The sequence below is a fragment of the Melanostigma gelatinosum genome, assembly GCF_949748355.1.
Source record: "Melanostigma gelatinosum genome assembly, chromosome: 12".
Classification (NCBI taxonomy): Eukaryota; Metazoa; Chordata; class Actinopteri; order Perciformes; family Zoarcidae; genus Melanostigma; species Melanostigma gelatinosum.
The window spans coordinates 14,364,757-14,390,682 of record NC_136645.1 but is presented as its reverse complement, the minus strand read 5'-3'; the positions used below and the strand labels follow the sequence as shown (position 1 = coordinate 14,390,682).

Here is a 25,926-nt window from a genome sequence, read left to right as displayed (position 1 = left end):
AGTCAAGTGACGCAGTAGACGCCAGCCAATGGGCGAGAGGCACCGTGAGTTCCATAAGGCTCCGTTATTAAAGCGTCACAACGCTTTTTTTTAACTCCGTTTTTCTACGATTCTCCACAAATTAAATTTCACATTACTATTTTCAAAATTATGCCATAGTGTTTATTTATTGTCTTAACAGTCTCGCATCACAATAATAATAAAATAAACAATATTGATACAATTCTTTATTTTTATTGGGCTTGGCCTGATGAAGTGGCCCAAAACGTTGGTCGCAAAGACAACGAAGTAAATGTTAATGCTAAAAACTAATTTCTTCACCTACTATTATACTATTTACTTTTTTTCCATGATACTTTATGAACCTAACATACAACACGCATTATGCATGTATTACATACTTTAGAAATAGTAACTAAGGTATGTGTGAATAATGCACAGTCTCAAGTAAGATTCTAGTACATTTAAAGTATAGTATAGTATTAGAGTTAATGTGTTACTCTATGACAGTACAAGCTGTGATACATAACCTTGTTTGTTTGTCATCTGTCACCCAGTGACACTGCTGAGTTGTCTCTGACAACACTTTTGACAGATTGATCCATCAAACCACAGAGTTGTCATTTTCAAAACCAAGTTGATATTCTCAAAACGGTGCTTCATTCATTTCATGGTTGTGAAGAAATTTCAGACCGTTAAAGTAATCTCTCTACAATTCAATTTCAATAAAACCTGGAAAACTGAAAATTAAGAAAACCCACAATCAAAAACCAAAGTATTTATTAATAATGGCATCACAAAAACCTTCTATACGGATACAGTATGTTATCTTCATGTACATGTTAAACTGGCTCAGCAAGCATCTTTAAAATCACATTGTTATAAATGAAAACATTCTCAAAGTTCAATCTAATGTCTTGTTAATTCACAACGTTATACAGTAGTGGTTACTACTAACAATTACAACAATAAAGGGATCGACATGCACTGTTAAAGCAGTTTTGCTTGTTTTACAGTAACTTAGCTTGTTGTTGATAGTCCTCAGAAGTGACCAGGTGACAGGTCCACAACAGGAAGACTGTGTTCGAAACTGAGGGTCTGTGACCAGGCACTGTTCAACATAAAATTATTAAAACTAAACTTCACAGCTTTCACTCCACGTGGTAGTTGTCATATGACAGCCGCTTCAAATGCATGATACTATCTGAAATAAAATCACAAAGAAATAATTAATAGTATAAAGGAATAATAAAAGAATTTAGCATTTAACACAGAGATTGAAAGGAAATCTCTCTTACCCAGCACCCACTGCTCAGACAGGACCCTGCTCCCCTCTGGTCTCCTGCCGCTGTACGTCCCGATGCAGATCCCTGCTTGTCGCACAGATTTGCAGACCGTTCCTCCACAGAGCTGGATCAGCTCCACCAGACTCTGAGTGGGTGGCTGGGAGTGCTGGGACACAAACATGGTTGGCTGGTCTTGGAACAGGTCCTGCTGGTGTTCCCCGGCAGACAGGTGCCTCTGAAGACGACAGATCTGGGATGAGAAAACCGACAGTTAACGATCAGTCTTCAGCGAGGTGCATTTAGGACACAGTGACACAGAAGCTGTTCATGTTCAGAAGCTGTTCATGTTCAGAAGCTCAACATGCTTCCGTATAAGATCATCTAAAAAATGTATTTTAAAAACAAACTCATGATAACATTTGCCGAGTCCCAGTTTACAGAAATGCTAAGGGAATAGTTTAACATTTTGGAAAATACACTTTTTTGCTTTTCTTGCTAGATCTAGTTAGATGAGAAGACGGATGCCACTCTTATATCTATATGCTAAATTCGGCCAGAAGATGATTAGCTTAGCTTAGCATAAGAACTGGAAACTGCGGGAAACAGTCAGCTTGGTTCAATACAAAGGTTAAAAAAAATAAAAATCCCCCTAACAGCACCTCTAAAACTCACTCATTAACACACTGTCTGTGTAAAAACAGTAATTAGCTGTTTTATGTGCCAGACTATTTCTTGGCTGGGACCACTCAGGTGTTTTCAATTACTGAGATTAATTAAACCTCCAGTCAGGTTGAAGCTGGGTGATCTCACACTCTATGAGTTAATACCAACAGGCATTGGTCTGTGCATACAGTTTGACTTGTAATAGTAGGAAAAGCACAGGTGTTGGTGCTAACAACATTAACGATGGCTCTGTTCTATTGGAGTGTGCCTGTAAGCCGTGACAGCATGCACAATACTAGGACCCTGAAACTGAAGCAATTCAACTATTTTATTATTCACACCTGTAATTTTCCGACAGCGACATGTCAAAATGTCTCCAGTTGATAATGGTTAAAATAGTCCCGTCTTACCAGCACAACAAATCTAACTGCAGAGTGATGGAGCTGTCAGTCAAGTACAGAATAGTATGTACAACACACAGTCCAGAGAAAAGGTCTAATCCGGCAACATACCTGAAAACACCTGTGTGGTGGACTACGGGTACGTGGGGCTTTAAGAACTTACAATATTGAGTCCATGTTGTGTGACTTGCACTGAATTATTGAATTAACATCCTTCAGATTGTTCACTAAACTCCTCAAACACCAGTTTGTTCCGACACATTGTTTAGTGATTGCCATACTTCCCAGCATTCATCGCGTGTTTAGGTTTTCAAGAAACTCTCACACGTTTCAAGGGTGTATCTCACATGAGTCACAGGTATCGTCTCATAAACATCACAATAATACAGACCGTGGACCACCGATTCGACATATTGAAATCAATTAATGTTTTCTTTCACTGATGAACGTATTATTCACTTTAACCCAGAAGAACTTCATTTGTAAGTCATCACAGCGATACATTTGAAACTGATTTACTACTGAAAGCGGCCTGAAGGTGGCTGCTAGAGACACAGCAGAAGCAGGGAGAATTTGGCTTTGAGGCATAACAAAAACAGCCTCTACTGCAAGACTAAATATACAAAATAAAGCCAATTTAAAGAGCAACGAGCTGTATGAGTAAACATGTCTAGGTCATTGCTGAACTTACTACACTTTATTACAGTCAAACAAACTACTCACTATTTCAATTTACTTGCAACTTCAAGGAAGCCTCATATTTTCAAATTGATAAAACTACAAATCAGAATCTGTGTATCCAGCAAGGGTCACTTGCTAAACTGAAGGGGACAATCTGCTCTATTCGAAAGTTGAATGCCAGGAAACAATGCTTTTAGCCTTTTGTCAATGTTCACACAGGTTTCACTTTGCATGGAGTAATCGGGGACTGGTCAGAGGGTTCCGAGACGGGGTTAGCTTAAGATTAACCCACACTCTGCACTTTAAAGGGAATGATTGAAGACCATGTGTAAGGTCTACTATGTGACAACAGGGGAAGGTAAACCTAGGAGAGAAAGGGCAACATGAAAAAGACAACAAGACCAAGTGGTTTGATCAATTTCACTAGATATACTGTGCATACACACATACAGAGAATTTGTAGAAAGTATGAATAGCTACAACATATACTTTGAGTTGTGTTCAACAGCTGTTTGGATTTGCATACATTTAATTTAATACTGCTGCATTAAAGATACATTTTTCATGATCCACATCTCTGTGTTGGATATTCGTCTGTATCACTTTGTCACTGTCGCCGCGCTGAATTTTTCAAATCTCCAGAGGACGGGTCATAGATGCCAGTGGTAACAAGCTTTCTCTGGAAAACACTGGAAATTGTTACAACATGGATGAGTTGCATTGTAAACTGCCAGCAAAAATCTCCTTATTGTTCACATGGGAAATTCCACCACCTTACTCTGACCTAATCAATGTCTTCGCAGCCGTTAATGCAGTTACATTTTTCTTGTGCACGAGTCTGCAGAGAGGCAGATAGCTTGTGAAGCTCTGTAACGACCAATACCAGGCCAGACTAAATGAACGGCCGCGCATAATGAAGTACAGTCACATCGTCGGCTCGTAGCATGAGAACATGTTCATTGTGCGCTTTATTTCTCCCTCTGTGAGTTCAATAACCATTCAAGTTGTTAGTGATTCAGCCTGAACACCTGAAAAAAAAGTCAATGTTTTTGGAATGAGGGCAAGTCCTTCCTCTTTGGTAATGTTCTTTAAATATGTTGCATTTCCCTTATACAGCGTGTATGACATCAGCCTACTTCCTACAATTCTGTTTCGGTATTTCTATCCAACTGCAGAGCGCAATTCTGAGCCTTTCCTGGCAAAAAAGAAAAGAAAAAATGGTGCAGTTGACACTAAAATGTGTCTCTGCCAAAGCTAAATGACTATTCAGTACACAATATAAAGCTCAGTATATCTACAGTTATTCAGGAGACTGTTAAAGATCAGAGATTTTACTGTTCGGGGGAGTGAAGCGTCTGTGGTAGAAACACATTCCTGCAGTATTGGACAAAACATCCTCCGATATCAATGCCTTTCCTGCATCACACACCTGCAGTCTGTTCCCCACCGTGACATCACAGCCCTCAGACACATTTCAGCCACAAAACGAAATCCTGCAGTTAGGCTGAAAGACCCTAAACTTCCCATTTATGTCGTGTAGGATAGTCATTAGAACAGATACAAGTTGTATATGGCTGCATCATTATAAGATGTCTAGAAAAAGTAACCCTGAAGTGACTCATTTTCAGGGCTATTTTCTACTTTCAGCCACAGAAAAAGAGGTTACTAACATCAGGGCATGCCTCAAAATGACAACGCCGTCTTTAATACGTCTGGAAAACATCCAATCCATAGGAATCTATAAAAAGCTGACATCTAACAGGGTAGCCTACACTTACAGATAGCTTGTTTTTTTGTCAGAGTAATCAAAGAAACGGCTTTTCTGATCTGAACCATCTGAATGATTACACTTATGACTCAGTACATTTCATCGGAGTCTTGTATGAATCTACCATGAAGCAGAGAAAATACTTTTTTGCAGTCAGAGATCAGCAAGTGGCAACTTTAGTTTGTACTAATAACAGATTATATGAGACTTTAAGGACCCCGAGACCCGAAGGAGGATCTTGGAATTGTGGATTGTTTTATAACATTTTGAACGTGTGAAATAAACAAGAGGAAATAAGAAAAACGCGACAAGAAAAGGGATAATCAGTAGATTTCTGGGGATTAAGCATCTGATAAGAACAAAAATATTTGTAGTGAATGAATCTCCCGTTCAAAGATGCAAGTGTGTGTGTGTGTGTTTGTCGTGGGCCGGGAGACATTTTTCAATGAATGGGATGGACACCGCTACTATCACAGCTGCATCCTGAGTAGCTGTGGGTATCACAGAGGATATAGTGGAACGTGTGTAGTTTTGTGCATCTGCTCCTCTGTGTTGTTAAGTGAGTGCACTGAAAGGAATCTCCACTTCACAGCAGTGAGAGGGGGGGGGGGGGGGGAGTGGTTTAAACTCACAGTTAGCTAATCAGAGGGGCCATGGGCAGCTCAAACAAGTGGTCGGGGGGGCTTGATGAAAAGCGAACACATGCAGTCTGGCACAGTTAACCTGAAAGGGAATGACACACTACCTCTGATTCCTCCTACCACTGAGAGGGAATAAAAGGAATCTGGAGACTCTGAAGAGGATTGTTTACACTTGGATGCTGCTTGAGAAAGACATCCAGGCAGACGCTACAGACAACCTACAAATCCAAGGATTTAGAATTGTACGAACTTTATTTTGGGGTAAATAACTCCACTATGAAGATGCTGCATGTAGACTTGCTTGTTTTAAGCTTCTGCCTCGGTCTGGGGACAGGATACAGTGCTGTGGCTAAGAGACAATATCAGATCCAAAACGGGCCGTGCAGCTACACCTTTCTGCTGCCGGAGCAGGAAAACTGCCAAAGCCAGAGCAGCAACTATGCAGTTCAAAAAGATGGACCGGAGAACAACGAGGAGTCGGCTCACAGGCTGGAACAACTGGAGACCATCATGGAGAACAACACACAGTGGCTGCTGAAGGTAAAGTTGCATCACATTAGTTTGTGATTTCGGGGACTTGCAGTGAATTCAGAGGGACAGCTTTCAGAGGGAAGGAAGATGAAGTCGATTTAGTTCTCTGAGACAGGCCATTATAATGTGTGCGAGGTGCTGACGAGCTACACTTCCTCTACACAGGTGTCACCGGAGACACTCGTACTTCCTTTCCAATTTTCTGAAATGGAAAGAAGGTAGTAAGGAGCATGATGTATAATTTGAATGCAACATTGACCAGATTTCCCACTAAATCGTGTAGAATTATCTAATGTACTTCAGCATGTGGAACATCGGCACATTTTAACAACCACAATGAAGAGAAATTAGTTTTTTCTGACTCAACCAACATTCCAGGATAACTGCTACTTTTGTTTAATGTGATGGGCAAATTATTCAGGCTCATACTAAACCACTAGCTCTGTGTTCAGTGCCTTACTGACATGAGTGAGACACTGTCATTGAGGACATAATGGGTCTGACGACTGACAAAGACTCAACACAGGTGTCCACACGAGGGATGCATACTTCCCTTTCAGTTTGCTGAGCCATTACTTGTGCGAGTGAAAGCAGTGACCGGGCCTCTTGTCTCTTCTCCCTCTTCAGAGTGTGATTACTGATCAGAACTATACAAGACGGGCCAGACGGGACAAGAGACGCCTCACAGCTTGATCCCCACGGCTCCCGTCTGGTAACATGAAGCCAGCTCTGATCTGGTCCAAGGGGGAGCTCAGAGGGCACAAAAGCTCAAGTGCTGCCTCACAAATCAAAGCCTGCTTGTGACACAAGTGAACATTTTACAAAGTCCAACAGCAAGTCTGGTGTAGTGACAGGTTACACATTTCTTACAGACGCAGCGGCATCGCTGGTAAATGATGAGTCAACAAAAATGTTGCAGTAGCAACAAACAGGAGCTGTTAGTGTAAATGGAGGAGGACTCCAGCGGCTTCTTCTGTTGTTTCCTTCACCTTCCTCCTTGATTTATTAAAAATGATATAACAGAGTGTTAAAATAATAGAGGAGGGTAAAATGCAGCCACCCCCTGCTGTTAAAGGCGTCAGCACTATGAATTTACATCGGACTAAGCAGGTAAAGGAAATAGACGGATTGATAGAATGATATAGAACTTTACTCACTGAGGTTATTCACCTCTTTTACAGGAGTGGCTTGATTGATCTGAGGCGCACAAAGTAAACAGCTGATTGGATCACTGACTGTAAATGGGACATCCTGCCAATATTTCAAATGACAGCCTCCCACCTACCGCACATCCCTCTGTGTCTCCAAGAACACAAACACACTGGACGTCGTGAAAGGAAGACAAACTAAATAAGCCCTGATTGCCGATGATATTTGTATTTTTCACAATAGTAGTAATCAAATTGCTGACTGACGAGTAAATAACAAAAGTAGTGATGCAAAATGTACTGTAGATGTTGGAGATATTTCACTGACTCTCTGGTTTCCACTTGCACACACACACACACACACACACACACACACACACGTGTCACACTGTCACGAAGGATGTAACTCCTCACTCAACACTTCCATCCTGTTTACGAGTCGTGTGACCTGATTGCCACTCAGGAACACCGTGCAGGAAATAACTTAATGATTGGTCTCGGTCTAAATTTGGCAATACTGTAAGGTAGATACGGACAAATGGTGTAAAGATGAAACACTGACCTTTTCCCACCCTGAGGGCAACCGTGCTCATTGTATTACTCCTATGATTGAGAGGTTTGATACAAACACGGTGACATCATACGTGTAAATGGTTTGTATCATCTTAAAGCAAGTTGATATAAATATCACAACATCTTAGAAATTTCCCCTTTTTGACCTCCAGGACCAACAACTGCTCGTAAATGAGTTTAAAGAAGCTTCAAAATATTTAACACCACATGTTAAAAACCCCTTGTCATGCGATAGCGCTATTCACCTTTGTCTTCATAGCTCTCCTTAAGTAATGGAACAATGGTGCTTCATCATATATCTCTAATAAAGCACCATCAATCTATTAAATAGGTTGCAAAATGCAATTATCTTGTAGGAATAGCATAAAAGTAGTGGAAATGTGATAGCAATGCAGATTTTTTAAATCGATAATACCATTGTTATATCACGTGGAGACAGTGGAGAGACATGGGGATGGTTAACTAATTCAATAAGATCGTACGGCTGGTGTGTAATCGGCGAGTAAAATAATACAATAATGAAATATCACGAGGGTTCTACCTGGTGCATTCCAGAGTTTGAAAATCTGAACACATTCTTTCTCGACTTCCTTTAAGAAGCATGGCTACACACTCAATAATAACACACAATATGTCCGTCATCATGAACTGTCAGTACTTCGCTCTCAATGGTGTTAAATGCTCTCCAGTCAGAGCACGATGAATGTGAGTCCTTGAACCAACAAAGGGTCAATCTGAGCAACGGAGGTTGCCCAAGAGCTCAAGCAACAAACAGCTGTGTTACATTACAGAAGCATCCAGCTGGCAACCTGTGAACTACCTCTGAATGTGATTCAGGATTGTGCATGCGCTACGAAAGCCACTGGTTAATGATGCTAATCGTCTTTATCTGTGCTGCAGCTGGAGAACTACATACAGGACGGCATGAAGCAAGACATGGTCCATATCCAGCAGACCGCTGTACACAACCACACAGCTACGATGATCGAAATTGGAACAAACCTGCTGAGTCAGACCGCAGAGCAGACGAGGAAACTGACCAATGTGGAGGCGCAGGTGAGGCTTTAATCACAGACATGCACGCATAGCAGGCTGCAGAATATATTACTAAGAAAAAGCGGTGCGAGTTGTTTTTAATGACATGAATACATTAATAAGCTCAAGCCAAAGTGTGCTCAGCGATACGCTGCATTAAATCATGTTCAAAACAATAAGCAGGGGGAAAAACAGGCTTGACTGCGTCAGTTTATTATTGTGGCTACGCGTCAATGACCTTATGTGAGCCAACTGTACAGCATTTCCTGTTATTAGCACATTGGTATTCCCACAGAAAGGGTCTATCAGTTTGTCACAATCACACATCCGTCTGTTCAAAGGCATCAACAGCTCCACTGGAGACACACAGCTAGGATCCATGTAAACAAGCTGCTTTTTGCTGAGTTCAGTTCCTCCTAACTGGGAAATCAGAGGCAAGGTCCCCAACCCCAGAGCTTAGTTCAATACGTCCGTCTGTGAAACCAGGTTTCCCTTGTTAAGGTACGTCTGCTGTGTTGGAAATTGGTCGTTCTTTCCAGTCCAACTTTTCCATTTTGCAAATTGTCCGTTTGTTCACTCCAGAGGTGCAAACAGGGCTCGCATTGAACTCGATCCACTAAGAGAAGAGTTTGCCTGTTGACAAGGCAAACTATTTTAGGATTTCTATATACATGTTGTTTATTGCTAACTTCTTATAGGTCACATGCTTTTTTTACTTTCTTTTTTCTAATTTGCTTTAAGTCATATACCATTTGCATACTGTATTAAACATCAAAATGTAAACTGCAACTGCCTACTTTCAAAGTAAAATGTCAACTGTAGAACACCACCTGTTTGCAGTCGTGAGTGACACTTGGGGCCATGCTGGGCAGTGTGGAGAAACAAATGGGTTAGTTGGAGGATCTTGTAAAAAGTGTGAAATACAGTCTGGAGAATTAAAAAATCTACTGATGGATGAATGGAATATTTTTTGAAGGTATCTCTTGGACACCGCCCGACTTCCACTGCTTCACCTCCTTCTTTTGTTTTAAGGTAATTCGTCAAACAACTCGACTCGAGCGTCAACTGCTTGAAAATTCCCTGTCGACCAACAAGTTGGAAAAACAACTGATTGTCCAAACGAATGACATCGGCAAGCTGAATGACAAAAACAGGTGAGGACATCGATTGCCAATACCAACTTTTTCAGGGCCACTAAGTAACGTTTTGTGCTGACGCGGCCTGCTGAACGTGCTTCTCCGCAGCTTTCTGGAGAAAAAGGTGGATGCGATGGAGCAGCAGAGGCAGGTGGAGCTGAAGATGCTTCGAGATGACAAAGAGCAGCTTCGGGCTCTTATACTACGGCAGACGGCCTTCATCGGCGAGTTGGAGCAGCAGCTGCTCCGAGTCTCCTCCAACAACACTGTGCTGCAGCGTCAGCAGCAGGAGCTGCTGGACACCGTGAACAACCTCATCCACACCATCTCCGTCAGCTCGGCTCGAGGCGAGTCTGCACTTCAGCTCAGCTCGACCTCTTTCACGCACCGTTAACTTTTATATCTGCGAAACAAATGAGCCTGTTTGATTTGTTTTTAAGCCGTTGTGCTATTGTATTGGATTGCACGAAAGAAAAGGTCACCTAACTTTAATTACCGCGTGCCTCACTTCAAAAGCAGCAACACCGATGCAACGCATGCGACCTTCTTTTTCTCCCTCAGAGGATGTGAACTTATCAAAAGGAGGACAGTTAAATGCCGTACAATGGTGTGCTGTCAAATTAACGAGGATGATTTGTTCCGCAGAGAGCAAGACTGTCATGATGCAGGACACGCCGACCACCTTCATGGACTGCGCCGCCGTCTTCAAGTCAGGAAACACCCAGAGTGGAGTCTACACCCTCACGCTACCCAACACCACGGTAGAGGTTAAGGTAAAGGAATCAGTTAGAGTGACTCAGACTGAGCATGCACTGACTTACACAACCTTTGGAATTAAAACTCTGGAAAGTGCTCAGTGTTTGAAGGCGGGGTAGTTGAATTAAAATGTTCTCAGACTTCCATTAATGTCGTGCATGCTTGAGCTAAAACTGTGATCTCCTTAGAAACTTTTCAGACTTGGACTTCTGTTCTGTATCTCTTCCTGACAACTTAACATTTGTTTGGACCAACTCAAATACGACGGCATTGTCAAATTATAAATGAGGATGAATTCTTTACAGAGCATTCATTTTGAAGGTTGAACTGCAGCAAGTCCTTTTTTCCCCCCTTTGTGTTTAAAGGCTTTCTGTGACATGGAAACAGAAGGAGGCGGGTGGACCGTGCTACAAAAACGCTTTGACGGCCATGTTGACTTTCACCGAACGTGGCAGGAGTACAGAAAGGTAAAAGCAATCGGGAAGAAATTCTTCCCTTAAAAAAATACAACCCAGGCGACGGTTTTCATTACTAATGCACAAAACAGGGAGCAGATCTGGTTTCAGCCATCGACTGAGTGTTTTAGAGGCCTGGTGATTCTGCTCTGCAAGACTACAACCACAGAGATCCTCAGAGATCACCATCTGCTTGTCAATGATGCCAGCAAGGCCCCCCCAACATTCTGAAATCACTGTAATTTGCCACATTTCAAGCAGCAGATTAAATCACAGTGGATCTAATATTCCTGCATCTGAAACTGTGCTTAAAATCTGTCATCAAAAAGCGGTCTAGATAATTCTGATTTTAGTGTCAGGGGAGAAAAACGTTCGGTGTAATAGCTAAGAAATGTAGACGGTGGTCCTGTCTGTTTGCTGTTTTGCTAATGGAAAAAGCAACCTACAAACCCCTCCTGCAGGGGTTCAACAAGGTTTAATTACATTTCTTTTGTGTCGTTTCAGGGGTTTGGAGAGCCTTCAGGTGAATTCTGGTTAGGGAATGAGTTTGTCTCCAGACTGACGATTCAACAGTCCTACAAACTAAGGATCCAGCTGAGTGACTGGGAAGGAAACTCTGGATTCTCACAATACGACCAGTTTTCCCTCGAAGGTGAAGCACAAAATTACAGGTACGTTGTACCGACAAACATCAAATAAGCAATTGCTCGCTGGCAATTACTGAACATTTTGGTTTCAAGCTAATATTTTACAGCTCAAGTGATTAAGGGCAAAGAAGCCCATCAGCAAATAATGTGTCTCTCTTACAACGGTGCTTTTGAAGTCTGCGATCCTGAACACATACCAAGAACTGGTGCCGAATGTCAAGGAGCGTAACTAAAGCACGGCCTCGAAACTCAAAGCCTTCAAATTATTATGAAGGAATTAACAATTATGTTAGTAACAACTATGTAGAGGCAATAGTAACGAGGCACGTTCTTGAGCAAATAAAAAGTATCTCTGAAGCACCATCTTCAGAAGAACTCGTGTCACGTCATGGCCATTTATTTCATTCATGGATATATTTCCCAGAGATAAAACATAATGGCTGTAACTATCTAATCATACAACTTGTTCTACTAACCGATACTTCTGAATCAGCACCCACATCTGGGTAAGCAATGATTATAGATGGAACAATGAAGTGAAACAATTGCTTATCAGGCTAAATCTCTCCAGTGAGGATGAGACCATGTTAATGGACACACTGACTTTGCTCTTGTTGTTAAGTCCCAGCGCTAACGTGCAAGTATTCAGACAGTGTTCTTGGACCGTATCACGCATACGTTCATCATCTGAAACCCACTTCAGAGAAAACAAGCTCACGGTCTTAAATGTTTTTAAAAAATCAAAAGACATTATTGAAATTCCTCTGGAAGGTTCTTTGCTGTATACGACTGTCTGCTTCCTGATACTGACATACTGGCATCAGCCCAAAGACAATGTAATAAAACAGGTCAGTGTTTGAAAAATAGGAAAGACATCAAATGTCTTGGATGTCTAACACTCGGTCTGCACCTCTTTGGCAATAACACAACCTCCAGAAGTGTTTGCTTTCCTGAAGCTGATTTCAGGAGTGGAATGGATACTTTCCTTTGAATTTGACAAACGGACCTTGAAACGCTCGGATTCAACACAGTTCTTTTCAGGTCTGAAGTCTACTTGACTCTGACCAATTAGGTCTCCGGTTAGTTGGCTCAGTAATTCCACATAACGCCTGCAAAGAAGCTGCACAATAAGCACAATGCGAATGCTTTATAACAATAAAAAATAGCGACAACGTATGAAATCCCAAAGAGAACAAAGTCGAACCACAGACCCAGTTAAAGCTATACGGCCGAGCGGTAGAAGTGAGTCGGACGTTGCCTTTTGAGGAACACCGATCGCAGACTTCCTCCTCCTCTTCCTTCATTCTTCCTTTCCCACTCTACAGGATACACCTTAAAGGCTTCAGTGGAACAGCAGGCAAAATAAGCAGCATCGGGCAGCCAGGAAGTGATTTCAGTACAAAGGATGCAGACAACGACAAATGTGTTTGCAAATGTTCACAACTGACAACGGGGGGTAAGAAAGACAGTTTTGTAAATACCTTGTGCTTTTGAATATTTGTGCTCGTCAGGAAAATACAAAATATCAGAGTGTGGAAGACATTCCCACCCACCCTAATCTTGGCCCAAAAATCTTCAAGAGCATTTTAAAGGGCTCCCGTACTTTTGTGGCCGGGTCAAAGAGCACAATTAGCTCCGAGTTAATCACTGATCAACTCATTGGGGAATTCAGCCCCTACAATGGCTGACATTAATAGCCTGGGAACAGAGCTTTTCCCTCTCTCCTCCGGTCCCTTGAAAGTGACTCCGCTGCCAGAAGTTTGTCTCCCTCTGCATTGAGGTCTGCCAAGTGAGCACGAAGGCATGAAGACTCTAACCCGCTCCCTTTCTTCCCATGAGAGACCCCTCACAGGGGGAGCCAAACACTGAATCCAGAGTCTTAAAAGAAATAAACCAAGTTATCAGTCGGCCTCTTCCCAGCACGCACTGATGACAACTTAGTGTGTGTGTGTCCACAATACGTGACAACAGCTCTACATAAGAGCAGTAGCAATTTTACAGTCACATCCAATTAGATGCTGCCGAACGTGAATTGCCTTAACCCCACGACACGTACAGGAGAGTAGAGTACAGGCACTAGAGTACAGGCTGCTCTAGTGAGGCCCTGCCAAGGACTGAGTTACAGCTACGAGTGTAAAAGTGCTAATTGAATAGTGCATGAATGTTTTTCATTACATAGAAGCCAAATAGCTGCTGTTATAGCTTGAAAATATGTATTTAATGCTCTTTGGAATCTCAACTACTCTTTATGTGTGGAGTAGATGTTACAGCTTGTTTTTACCTCGGAGCTTCTATTATTTAAATTTGTTTTAGTTTGTCAAAAGATTAAGTTAAGATGATTTATGTAATATTTGATTTCATTCTATAGCTTTGCCCTGTGACCAGTGAAAGTTTTCAGGATATCATACTGTAGAAAAGACCTCAAACACCATCCCTGTCCTACACAGAGCTGCATGCATTATCCTTGTTTATGTTTGCTTTCATGCTCCAGGTTGGTGGTTTGATGCCTGCGGTCCGTCCAATTTGAATGGGATGTATTACCAGCAAGGCCAGAACTCAAATCGCTTCAATGGAATCAAATGGTACTACTGGAAGGGCTCGGGCTACTCACTGAAGTCCACCACAGTGATGTTCAGACCGGCAGACTTCTCAGGTTCCCTTTGAACCGGCACTCTCAGAGTAAACTAAGTGGAGAGGACATCCGCCCGACAAACGAGACCAAAATATAAACCAAAGCACTTCATGAACATATTTTACATACCTTTAAAAAAACATATTTTGTGCATTTTTATGTTTTTATGTGGAACATATGTATGACTGTGGTATGTCTAGATTACTTGAGGTATAGTAATTACATTGGGAGAGAACATCTAGCTAGTCACACAGAAGATTTATTTAAAGATTTTATTTTAGTTCAATCATCCATTTAACCGTCCATGTTTTGAATAATAGCTTCTTATGTCATTGTAAAGAAAGGAGACGATGGTACAACATGCAGAAAACTACTCAAAGTCATGTTTTTGTTAAATGCCTAAAATGCAAATGTAAAACAAAATGCCACAGAAAATGTTTCTCTAAAGATGTTTTTCTTCTCCCGGGAATGTACATTTGTTGTTTAATTTATATGTAGATTTTGAAGTTTCATATTTAACATTATATATGAGGGAAATTCGAGTCCTGGCTAGTTAACGATTTCATTGAACATTCACACGAGTAGGAATTCTTTTAATATAATTCTGCAGTAGCTTTCCACATGCTCACACCTGACGAATCTCTTTCTGCAGTATTCTGTGAATGTATTTCTTTATTTATGTTTCTTTTGAAGCTTTAACAAGCAACATTTCTGATAAATCTGTAAGAAGCTACGTGTTTGCCTGTAATGCTCTACCAGCTGTTATGTACCTGAAGTTGAATATTAAACACAACCACAAGGCAGAGGGCTTAAGACGTAAGCCTCCACTCTAACAGCCCTGTTCTTCACTGTAACACTGCACAGCCTGGTGGCTGCACTGCCAGAGCACTTCAGCAACGACGACAGCAAAGTACAAAATAAAAAATCTAAACGCTCAAAAGTTGCATTTCTTGTTGTTGCTTTTTAGGTCACTAATCACAGTTTAACAACACATTTAAGAGTGAAACAGGCAGAGCTAACAATGTGGATAACATCTTTTATCACAGTTTATGTAATGTTATAGAGCGGTGCTGAGATGTGTTGTGACACAGTCAATTTACGGATCAAATCAGCACATGGGAATGTCTGGTTTTTGGCTAATTCTGCGAACTAAATACCTGACAAATCAAGGAACAGTACTTCATCAGATCAATACAATGACCAATGATCAATCCAATACAGCTATAAATCAGTCCTGATCGTTGGTTTGTAACATTTTCCATGTTGTTGAGTTAAAGGTAAAAATGGAAAAACTGCCTCAAACATTGGCCTCATGTAACATGTAGGTGTTAGTCTTTTACTCTTACTGAGGTCAGGCATATTTGTATTGTTCTCTTTATTTATCCATGATATTCCCAGTGAGACGTGAATATAATTCACTGTGAAAAGTCTCTGTTTAAACAGTAGTTTCTATAATTAATACAACTGAAGGCAACAGGGTCCAGAAACTCGATAAAAGAAGGAAGCATGTGATGCACAGTGAGAGCGAAGGAATGATAGACGGCCGTGGGGACATAAAAAATACTTTGTGTCTCACTAGAAAAACCATTATGCTATTTAACGAGGAAACGTGTTGACACGTCTGTCCTCGCGTCGGCAGGAGCCGACGGAGATTCATGAATGACGAGTTGAGGAAGAAGCGACACTCACAGTTCACGCAGGAAGCTTCAGGAAAAACAAGCCAACTGAAAATGGATGAAACTGAAAATGGATGACTGGCAATGAAAAGTAGTAGGTTCCCGTCCGACATCCTCCGCTTTGGTTTTACGAGCTTTTAGTGTCAAAAAGCGGCATCGCAAATATAATTGATACTGTACGATTGATACACAGAAAAAAATAGAATCATGAAACTTAAATTTTAAAGTTAAAAAGTATATGTGATCGTTTGCACTAACGGAAAACATAATGAGGTGTACAGCGATGGTTACTGCTGGTAGTACTCGTGTGTTGGGTACTTCTATTGTACTACTGAAGTAGAACTAGTACTCACCTGTGCTGCAGGAAAGTGGTCTGAAAGCTCATACGGCTCCTCTGGAATCCACTGCCTTTGCTCCAAACACCACAGGATCTACTCCGGACAAATGTAAATAAACGACAGTAAGACACTTCATTTTTTTAACAGTATCATGTCATGGCTTCGAAGCTCACACAAACTACACACACCCATTCAAATGACAGGATCCAGCAGCCACGGGCGATGCCCAGCAGAATATTGAGAGTCCGCCGGTGACCCCCGGACACCACGTGAGTCGTGCTCTCACACACTCGGTCAACGATTGAAAAACCACCGAGTGTCGTCACCACCTGAGCCAACGTGTGCTGCTTCCTACGAGAGGCGAGTAGAGCACAAAGCATCCAACACAAAGGCGTAAACAAGACATCTTTGAACCAGCTTCCTCACCAATGTGTTCAAACTGAAATCTATGGCATTTATCTTGAGATCAACAGTTTTAAATGTTTGGACTTACTCAGTGGGCATGCTTGTCATGACCAATGTTCTCATCGCCTGAAACAAAGATAAATACACTTATGACAGGATAACACATGTCCTTAAACAAAGTTTTCTTTACCGAATGATCATGAACACTTTACGATATATGGTGTAAAGATTATCCAACTGTAAAGCAACGAGACAAAGCTTTGGTAAACAAGCAAACAGCTATAGAGCTCAGATTTGGCTAGATTTGTTTCTCGGCTTGTGTTTGTAGGAGTTAAAATCACAGAAACTCTATGTAAAACAGATCTATACTTTAAAGCAGCCATTAATACAGTATCTATTAATGAAGAACACTGGGGAATGCAATGCATGTATGTTTCTTTTGGGTCTAAGTATCATTATTCACCAGCCAAACAGGCCGTGCACTTTCAACAACCCTGCCGGGTGTATAGTTGTGTAGAGACCAAAAAGGAAATCAAACACCAAGGTCACGAGTGGAGAGAAAAACATATTCAGAGCAACCGAAGCGGAACTGTAACTTTGTAACCTGACGACTGTGGCCCGTCCAGCCTGGTACTTTGGCCCCATAACAGCATCATCGACACAAACACCTGAGCAGCGGCTACAGACGGGACCCCTGGGGCTTTCCCGCCACACTGTTATATGCTGATATCTGGCCCCCCAGCTGGAGGTCAGGGGTTAAGGCCTTCTGCACACAGCGGTGCCAAAAACGGCCCAACTGCCCCCCCCCCCCCACACCACACCACCATCACATTGAGGTGGTTACCATCAGCCCACAACTGCTGCTCACTCAGCTGTCCTGACTGAAGTTTTCTTCAAAAAAAAGGAAAAATGTTTTGATATTTTACTTTGTTAATGGTCTCCTCTAACACTTCAGCTCAATCCGCTCATTTTGGGGTCTTTCAAACTCAGTCAAACAACTCAAAACATGGGCGGCTATTCTACAGGTTCCTCAAAGGGGACTTTGGCTTATCTCACGCAGTGGACGTGTTCTGGCAGCAGCACAAAAAAACATTGAAAAATGAGTTGGGGACATAATGAGCCTCTGACAAAGAGCTGGTGTGAACTGCAGCACGGCCTCTGAGCACAAATGAAGGAAATGCTTCACTGTACGAGTGATTGCTGCTACTCTGCGCAAAATGAAAATGACGGCACTCAAGACAACTCTAAGAGAGAGATGAGGAACACGGGTCTCTGCAAAGATGGAGGTCAGCTGAAGCTGTGAGAGGCAATTTAAAAGAAACCAGTTATGAGTAAAAGAAATACCAGATAACCACTGAAGAGCAAAAATTGAAAAATACCACGGGCACTTACAGTATTACTCATATCAGTTAACATGCTTCTTCTGACTCTTGGCTGAGAGAATCTTACACTTAAAAGGATTTGTGAAAAACACAGAGTTTACCTTCGAACCATCATCTGTGCGTAAGTTGATACTTTTTTAATAAATCCTAATTAGGTTGAGAGGATTGACAGCAAAGAGATGAAAAGAGGAGCGTGATGGGGAATAACATGCCGCTAAAAATGAACAAAATCAGCCTAAATAATTCAGTTCATATTTGCATTTAATGCATTATCATTTTTTACTCTAACAATCTCAATGGCCGATCTGTATTCACCCAAAGTCGTTGCTCACCAGCTGCACTTTCAAAGACCGGTGAGCCATGCAGGCGTGACCTCCAACAGTTTGGATGAATGTGTTCACCGATACATTTGAACATGAATCTTTCATCAGGACCTTTACAGAGCTACACAACAACTACCGTCATCTCTGTAATCAGGCTACAATAAAGGCGACCCGTGACGGATCCCTCGGGGGAGACGACGTCATGTTTGGCTTTTTTTTTCAGCTACAGCTTGTTGAGGTTACCGGCGTAACGAAAACAGAGCCCAGGTGCATTTCACAAGCGAGGAAGTCGTACGCCAAAAACACAGGAAACCCGTGGGACCAGACAGAACCTCTCGACTAGCTGCGTCAACCGCCTCCAGCTCTGGAAGTGTGTGACCTTACAGAGGAAATACTTAAAAAAGGAACGACACACTACCGATGTTTGGTTTACTTCCCGGACTTCCTATATTACAGAAAACCATGAACGTCAGGAATTTTGTCAAATGCTGCAGCTGCAGTAGAGTCTGAGGATAAATAAAGTACAAACTCAAGTACATTGAGAAAGGGTGAGGAACACAAAACTATTTGTCTCTGTGTCAAAGTGAACCACCTGCACAACGGTGGACAAAAGTATTTAAATGACTAAATGGGAGACATTTAATAAAAACAGTATATTTAATGAAGCAGTAAGCTTAATACTCAGATCATCCAGTTTTTGCAGTCCCACAACACTTAAGGAATTGTACATCAATACAATTTTGTGAGGAAAACTTTATGATTCAGTGCAAAAACATCAATGATCAGAATGTACACTGGAGATTAAAAACAGCCACGGTGTCTTCTTACCTTTGTTTGGTTAACCATGTTCTGAAGACTCAAGCTGACTTGCTTATTGTCATTTTCTTCTTCGCCTTCAGACGGGAGCTCTGTTAAAGCAGCTGCAACTGTACGTTCATTTCCTCCGCCTGCATCTGAAAACAAGAACAACAATTGAAGACAGTGGGGGGGTGTCACTCAAGCTATCACACAGCAGGCCCTGTGTGTCTGTGCGTTGATCTCATCTCTTCACTACACCTGGCTTAAAACAGTAAAATGCACATTTGTAAACCACTTCACTACCAGATAATTAACAGACTACTCACTTCAGTTTATTAGGAATTAAACATTCAAATCTTTCCATTATTTCAAAGAATAACTGCTGACTCGCACATTCTCAGGTCTCGTGCTTTTCAAGATGAACATATTTTTGATGGGATGTTAAATATGTCCGTGGCTCATTTGACGGGTTGTTTGAACACAAAATCTCAGTTATTCATGTGTTCTGATGAGATAAGCTTATTTTACATCAGTAATGCTTTTTTTAAAGTCTTAGATTTTAATAATGACCCGTCAGGGCTGATTTTCCATCGCTAACTGTCTCCAGTTTCATAACTAAGTACGTATACTGTTCCAGTCCATCACATACTGACTAACAAACGCACATAAAGCTTCATTTCAACTAACTCGCACGTCTTTGGACTGTTGGAGGAAACACAGAGACATGAGGGAGACCATGTCTCAAACTCTTCAAAAGACAAACAAACACACACATACAGAATATTATAAGTATATTCATATAAAAAGGCCTCATTTATTGAGATTGAAGTTTTCTCTTTATTCTTCTCTTTAAAATGTGACATCCAGTAAATAAATCTTTAGAAAATGAGCTGGACAAAATCCGTAATTCCATGAAATAATAATTACGTTGCAAAAACCTTTTGAAACCACACGCATAACCCAAAGATTCCAGATACAATTCACAAACACCACCACTGTGAATGTTCAAACACCATTAAGTAATCATTTGTTTTGTTCAGTTCATAATTAAGACAACAGAGGAAATCATTGATACACGTTCTAGCCCGACTACTCACTTTCCAAGGAATGAGAAGTGACATTCACAGAGTTTTTCTCCGATATCGTGTCGGCCTCTGTTGATGCTGTTGGCCGTACCGATGGAGACGCTAGTCTCCGTGTCACGGCATCGCTTGTGGTCGTGCTGGAGCTCATGAAGGGCAAGGTGCTCTGTCTTCGCCTTTTAGCCACGAGTGTAACATCGCTACTTGGACTCTCCGATGCGGGCAGAGGTTCTTTAACGTCCTGTTGTGGGTGACTTCTTGGCTTACTGCTTGCGTCAGAGGGCCGAAATGTTTCTAGTATCTTCTTTTTATTTTTCTGAGTTTCAGATCCAATGCTTTCACTTCTTCTTCGTTTTCTCTTCTGTGGGACAGAGTCCAGCTCAAAAGGAATCAGAATGTTTCTCTCCACGGGTAGATTAGGCAAAGGAGGTCTTTTTGATTTCGGGTGGTGGTTGGCCGAGGAGAAATAGTCCTCGAACACATTATCGTCTCCATCAGTGGAACCCGAGGGAAGACTTCTAGAGTCGCTGGATATCGTGAAGGATCGTACCAAGGCAGACAGGGACGGCCTGGCTTGTTTAGTTTTTCTCTGTAATGGGGAAGCACTTTCTTTTGACAGGTTAGCTGCACCATCACCTAATGCGGCTGGTGATGAGCGGCAGCTAGAGCCAGCGTCAGAACAAAGATGTGTCTTAGTCTCTGTAAAGGATTTAGCGGCTTTCATTTTTCCCTTTTTAGTTTTGTGAGGTGACGGACTCGAGGATTTTATCTCCGATTGTCTTTTTTCTTCATGAAAGCTCTTGCTGCTGCCAGACCTCGCATCCTTCGACAGACTTTCTAATGAACCTACGGACTTGCGTTTCTCTGCTGGCCTTTTTCTGACTGAGGTCCTTCTAGACTTTTTTTGTCTCGTCACGTCTTCGTCCTTGAAGTCGTCACATTCCACGTGACTTGAGATCTGTTTTGGCACATCGTGGCAGGGTGAGAGCCACGGCTTATGGCGCTGTTCGGGATGGTCATGGTCAGTAACGTCAACTTGCATTCTCCCTTCTTGTTTATCAGGCGAGTAAGCAGGTTCAGCAACAGAAGCACTGGAATCATCATCCGACTGGTCAACTATACACAGAAAATAAATAAATAAATAAGGACATTGTGCATTGTTTAGCTACTTTCTGTTGATTGTGTTTGTTTGGCAGTGTAGAACAGAGACTAAACTTAAAGAAGCTCTTGCCAAGGTACAAGTGCTATCTTGGATTTCAACACAACAACACCATTTTCCATTGATTAGCAACAATAAAATGTCCTTACACATTAATTTGAGGACGGTTGGTGTGCTCCCAAGACACGGCTTCAGCCCAGTGGGTGAGCAGGATTCAACAATTTGTGAAGCTGAGAGACAGAAAATACAGATGTGAGTTTCCGAGGTTTGTCATTTGTTAGTTCATCAGCCGGTACAACAACAATAATAATAATAATGCATTTTATTTGTAACGCACTTTTCATTTAAAAAAACCTCTCAGAGTGCCACAGAGCCAGTACATAGTAAAAACATAGTAAAAAGCATAGTTAAAACATAGTTAAAAAAAATAAAATAAACTATAATAAAATAAAAACCAGTGAATGAACAGAAACACAAAAGAAATAACTGACAGTGATTTAGGTCAGAAAGGCTTTCCTGAACAAAAAGGTTTTTAGGTACAACTGCTGCTGCTGCTCCTACCTGTGAGTGAGAGGTTTTCCCGTTTCTCTTTCATGTCTTTCAAACGCTGTGCCATGTAATCTGATCGTTTCAATGCAGGGCTATAGACTATTCCATTCTCCTCATCAATAAAGATGGATGACAACACATCTGTAACTGTGGGTGAAAGCAAATCAAAAGGATGTAGTTTGTAATTTTAAAAATTATTTAAAAGTTTCTAAAAGTGTAATAATCTCTTACTGAGAGGTTGTTTTGGAACTAGGTCTTTCATCATCTTATCTAATTTTTTCCTCATGCGTCTGTCGTTTTCAGGCGTCCTCTCGGGAGAATCTTTTGGCTGCATGCAGCGATGCTGCTTGAACCAAACACAAAAAATAAGTTTTGAATAAGAGGAAAATAAACGCATGTTTGAATACTTTCAAAGACATAAAGCTTGACTCGACTCACTTTCTTGTTCTTCAACATCGGATTGCTTTCATCATTAAAGGCCGGATACAACTCCTCATCCACGCGGACACCGTCATCGTAACATCTGGACATCATTTTACCATAAATAAGCCCCACTAATGTTCAAGTAATGGTTGACAACAACATCATGTAACACTTCATGACAATAGAGTATAAATATCACAGTATCTTTGAAGCTCTCTCAGTTTCCTTCTTACTTGCCGATCCAGAGAACAGAGACAAGCTTCACGTTACTTTTCTTGGCATTCCTCCATGTGGCCGGGTGACCGTTGTTGAAGACTACATGTGTGACTTGTTTATTGAATGTTTTTGATACCTGGAAAACACAAAGGCATTTAGACATTGCAAAGTGCACATGACAATGGCACGCAATAGAGTGCAAACGTGTATAAATGTGCCTCGCAGTCTCACCTGAGCTCCCATTTCTTGCAGCTGCTGAACGAACGTTTTCGAATAGTTTGCCATTTTGTCTGATGACCACACATCAACGTAGACAACGACATCTGCAAGTGTATTGAACAGAGTCATAAACGTACAACAAAAACAATTAAGTTCAACTTAGCCTTAGATTAACTGCAGTAAAACTAAGATGATGTACAATACCTTTAAGAACTGAACCCATTGTCGCCTGTGGTCATTACTGGTCTCTTTAGCTTCACCTACACAAAACCAATGAAGACACTTCTTGAGTTTGAAGATTGGGGTCAACAACACAAAAGAAACCTGACCGTCAATCAGTGTCACGGTCAGGGTTGCAGCTCTGGAATATTTCCACTTTAGTCATTCCATTAATTATACTTTTGATTATCTGAATTAGTCTTACACGTATGGCCAATACCCAAAAGTAACCACAGCCAAAAGTGACACTGTTGACATTGTCTGACCATCAGCCACAAATAGTAATGCTGATATATTTTTCTTTGATATAGTTATCATATCTTAAAGATATCAGATTTACAAGCAACTCATCACATTTGAGAAGCAGATTGTTTTGCTCCCGAGGGGAGAAGATACTTACTGTCACTCTACCAATAACTTATTGACTAACGACTGTGAGCTAAGTTACAATGTTTCAACTTGTAGCGTTAATGGCACAGTACTGGGCGTACTGGCGTGTATGAACACCCGCCATTAAATAACTATGTGTTTGTGTCTACCGACCTCTACCTGCATCATTAAGGTACAGTGGTCTACTGTAAACCCAATGACTGACACTGGTGTTAACATTTGCTTACTACACAACCTAATGTTAGCTACGTAGCTTTACATCGTGAATCAATTCACGTTATCAAACGTATGGTTTAACTATAGACAGCCTATATGACGTGAGTAACTGAAACGTTCATTATTTAAAGCACACATTAGACATCGTTAGATATCTAAATGTATTACCTATCAAATACAAATAATGTTGATACTGTTTTCCGTTCGTTTTCGCTATGTCTCGTTGCTAAATTAGCGAGCTAACAAACTTGTTTTTTTCTTAGCATTACGCTCGTGTGGCTAATACTTCCGTAATATAGTGACATACGTATAACACGTATTTTTGACTATTATTAACAGAACAAAGGCATGATACCAACAGTATTTACCGCGCACTTACTTTATGTGACAGTGAGGTTTAACTTGCGCAAGATTCCAAAAACACCTTATTGCAGTGTAACGTTACATTGTTCGCGCGTGCAGTTTGTGATGCAATGCATTCTGGGACATGGGCCATCATTGGCTGATAGGTAACAAACGTCACTTCCAGCCGAGATGCAATGGTGAAGGGAACAAGGCAGCATCCTTGAGAAGGGCCCTTATAAGTCTACTTTAAACCTCGACCGTAAACAAACGAGACTTTCAGGAGTACCATTGCTACTTATTCGGTCTATCTTGATAGACAACCACACTATTATGTAAAAGTTAATACTTAATTTACGATTAAAAGTGGTGGAAAATATTTATATTCTAGGCCTTATTTATCAAGTCGTTTTATGATGTGTGGCCCTAAATTTTGATTCAGCCCAAGCTTGGAGTGAGGTATTCAAGTCAAAAGTTCATAGGACAATAATGTGTAGCCTATTTTCCATGTTCAACAAACTCTTGTCACACATTTAAACCAAAGTCAAACCCATGAAAATGTTTTTCAGATGACATTTTACATGAAAAGCACAGAGCTGAGTGAGGAATATGTCAAATGCACTGAAACCGTGTAACCTCAAGCAGACACCACTGTCCTGGATTGAAGGTGGCCTTGTTGAATATGGTTCCATGACAACAGTTTCGGTAACCTTTTCAAATTCTTTGGTGTTCAGGTGGTACTCGTGTTTTTAAAAACAACTAATTATTAAGTCAAGGTGAACCATCAAACACAGCCTGGTGTTAATTGGTTGTCCTTGTCATCATTACTCAAAAATATGTAAAAAAAAACTATAATTACCTCAACAGACATCTCATTGTCTTTGCAGACACAGACTGCCTCAGACAAGTCAAACAATATACACAGTAAACAATATGCATTTGACAGTCTTAACAGGTTGGATAGCGACAATGTTTTGGAAGACAAACTTTATACAATCCTAGAAAGCTTGAACTAATTCTAATTCGTCTCACATTTTTGCCATGCAGCAAGATTAATATGTATTATGTTGTTTAATACAAAGAAGAGAATACGGATTTTGAGGTAGTAGTTAAAAAAGATTTGCGAATTAAATATTCAGCATATAGTTCTGCTGATTTTATTATTAAACCAGGCATATATAGATGGCTACATTGGCCTGAGTCACACACAATTTAAATTCAATTAAAAGCCAAGTGTAAACACATTTGGTATTATTTATTTATTTATTCAACTCATCTAAAGCTAATTTATATTTTAACACTGTTATAAACTGTTACATCTTACCTTTATGAGTCACATTAATCACAAAAATTACACATTAATTCACTGCACACATGTCATATATACAAAAGAACAAATAAAATGTAAGAAATAAAACAGAAGCACTACAAAAAACAACATTCAAAAGTCTCTCAATAGTTCTTTGCTTCACCACAAGCCTCGAGAAACAACTTCCATCTCTGGAATTCCACAGGAGGCCTCATTGTGGTGTTTTGATGATCGTGGTGGGGCAGTAGCTCTCCAAAGTCACAGTTTAATTGACGTCCAACGGGGGACACTTTTGATCAGTTCCTGTTCGTATAAAATGGAAATAAAATCATGGATACTTTCTTCAAAAAAGCAGTTTACTTTATGAAATACTGTATACAGTTAGTATGAAGCATAGGGACACAGCAAAGATTAGTTTGAAATGTTTGAAATGTTTGAAACATTAACGCACTCCTTTTTTCTACAGCAGAATAAGACAAACAAACATTGTACAGCACACTTCACTTCAGACCACTGATAAAAATGTT

General features: G+C 40.9%; 2 protein-coding genes across 4 annotated transcripts; one reads left to right on the top strand and one right to left on the bottom strand.

The window, feature by feature from the left end:
- Positions 1-979: 979 nt before the first annotated feature.
- mcph1 (microcephalin 1) lies at positions 980-24,213 on the bottom strand. Of its 3 annotated transcripts, none has more exons than XM_079280833.1 (15): positions 24,128-24,213; positions 23,128-23,183; positions 22,936-23,027; positions 22,722-22,840; positions 22,504-22,588; positions 22,297-22,408; positions 22,078-22,212; positions 21,666-21,746; positions 20,373-21,473; positions 19,306-19,430; positions 16,861-16,898; positions 16,556-16,718; positions 16,383-16,460; positions 1,299-1,536; positions 980-1,204 (listed from the first exon to the last, which is right to left on the bottom strand). In XM_079280833.1, the coding sequence occupies exons 2-15, from the start codon at positions 23,144-23,146 to the stop codon at positions 1,152-1,154; spliced, it is 2,439 nt and encodes an 812-aa protein (XP_079136959.1). In that variant the 5' UTR covers positions 23,147-23,183; positions 24,128-24,213; the 3' UTR covers positions 980-1,151. The 3 variants fall into 3 exon arrangements, with proteins under 3 accessions (XP_079136959.1, XP_079136960.1, XP_079136961.1); XM_079280834.1 differs by having other exon boundaries at positions 980-1,200; XM_079280835.1 differs by lacking the exons at positions 23,128-23,183; positions 24,128-24,213 and having other exon boundaries at positions 22,504-22,619; positions 22,936-22,953.
- On the top strand, positions 5,717-14,568 carry angpt2a (angiopoietin 2a; the record flags this gene model as incomplete). Its single annotated transcript, XM_079279743.1, has 9 exons — positions 5,717-5,980; positions 8,593-8,748; positions 9,760-9,881; positions 9,972-10,210; positions 10,509-10,636; positions 10,985-11,086; positions 11,579-11,745; positions 13,047-13,177; positions 14,213-14,568. 9 exons carry the CDS (start codon positions 5,717-5,719, stop codon positions 14,383-14,385), a joined length of 1,482 nt encoding a protein of 493 aa, XP_079135869.1. The 3' UTR covers positions 14,386-14,568.
- Positions 24,214-25,926: the final 1,713 nt, after the last annotated feature.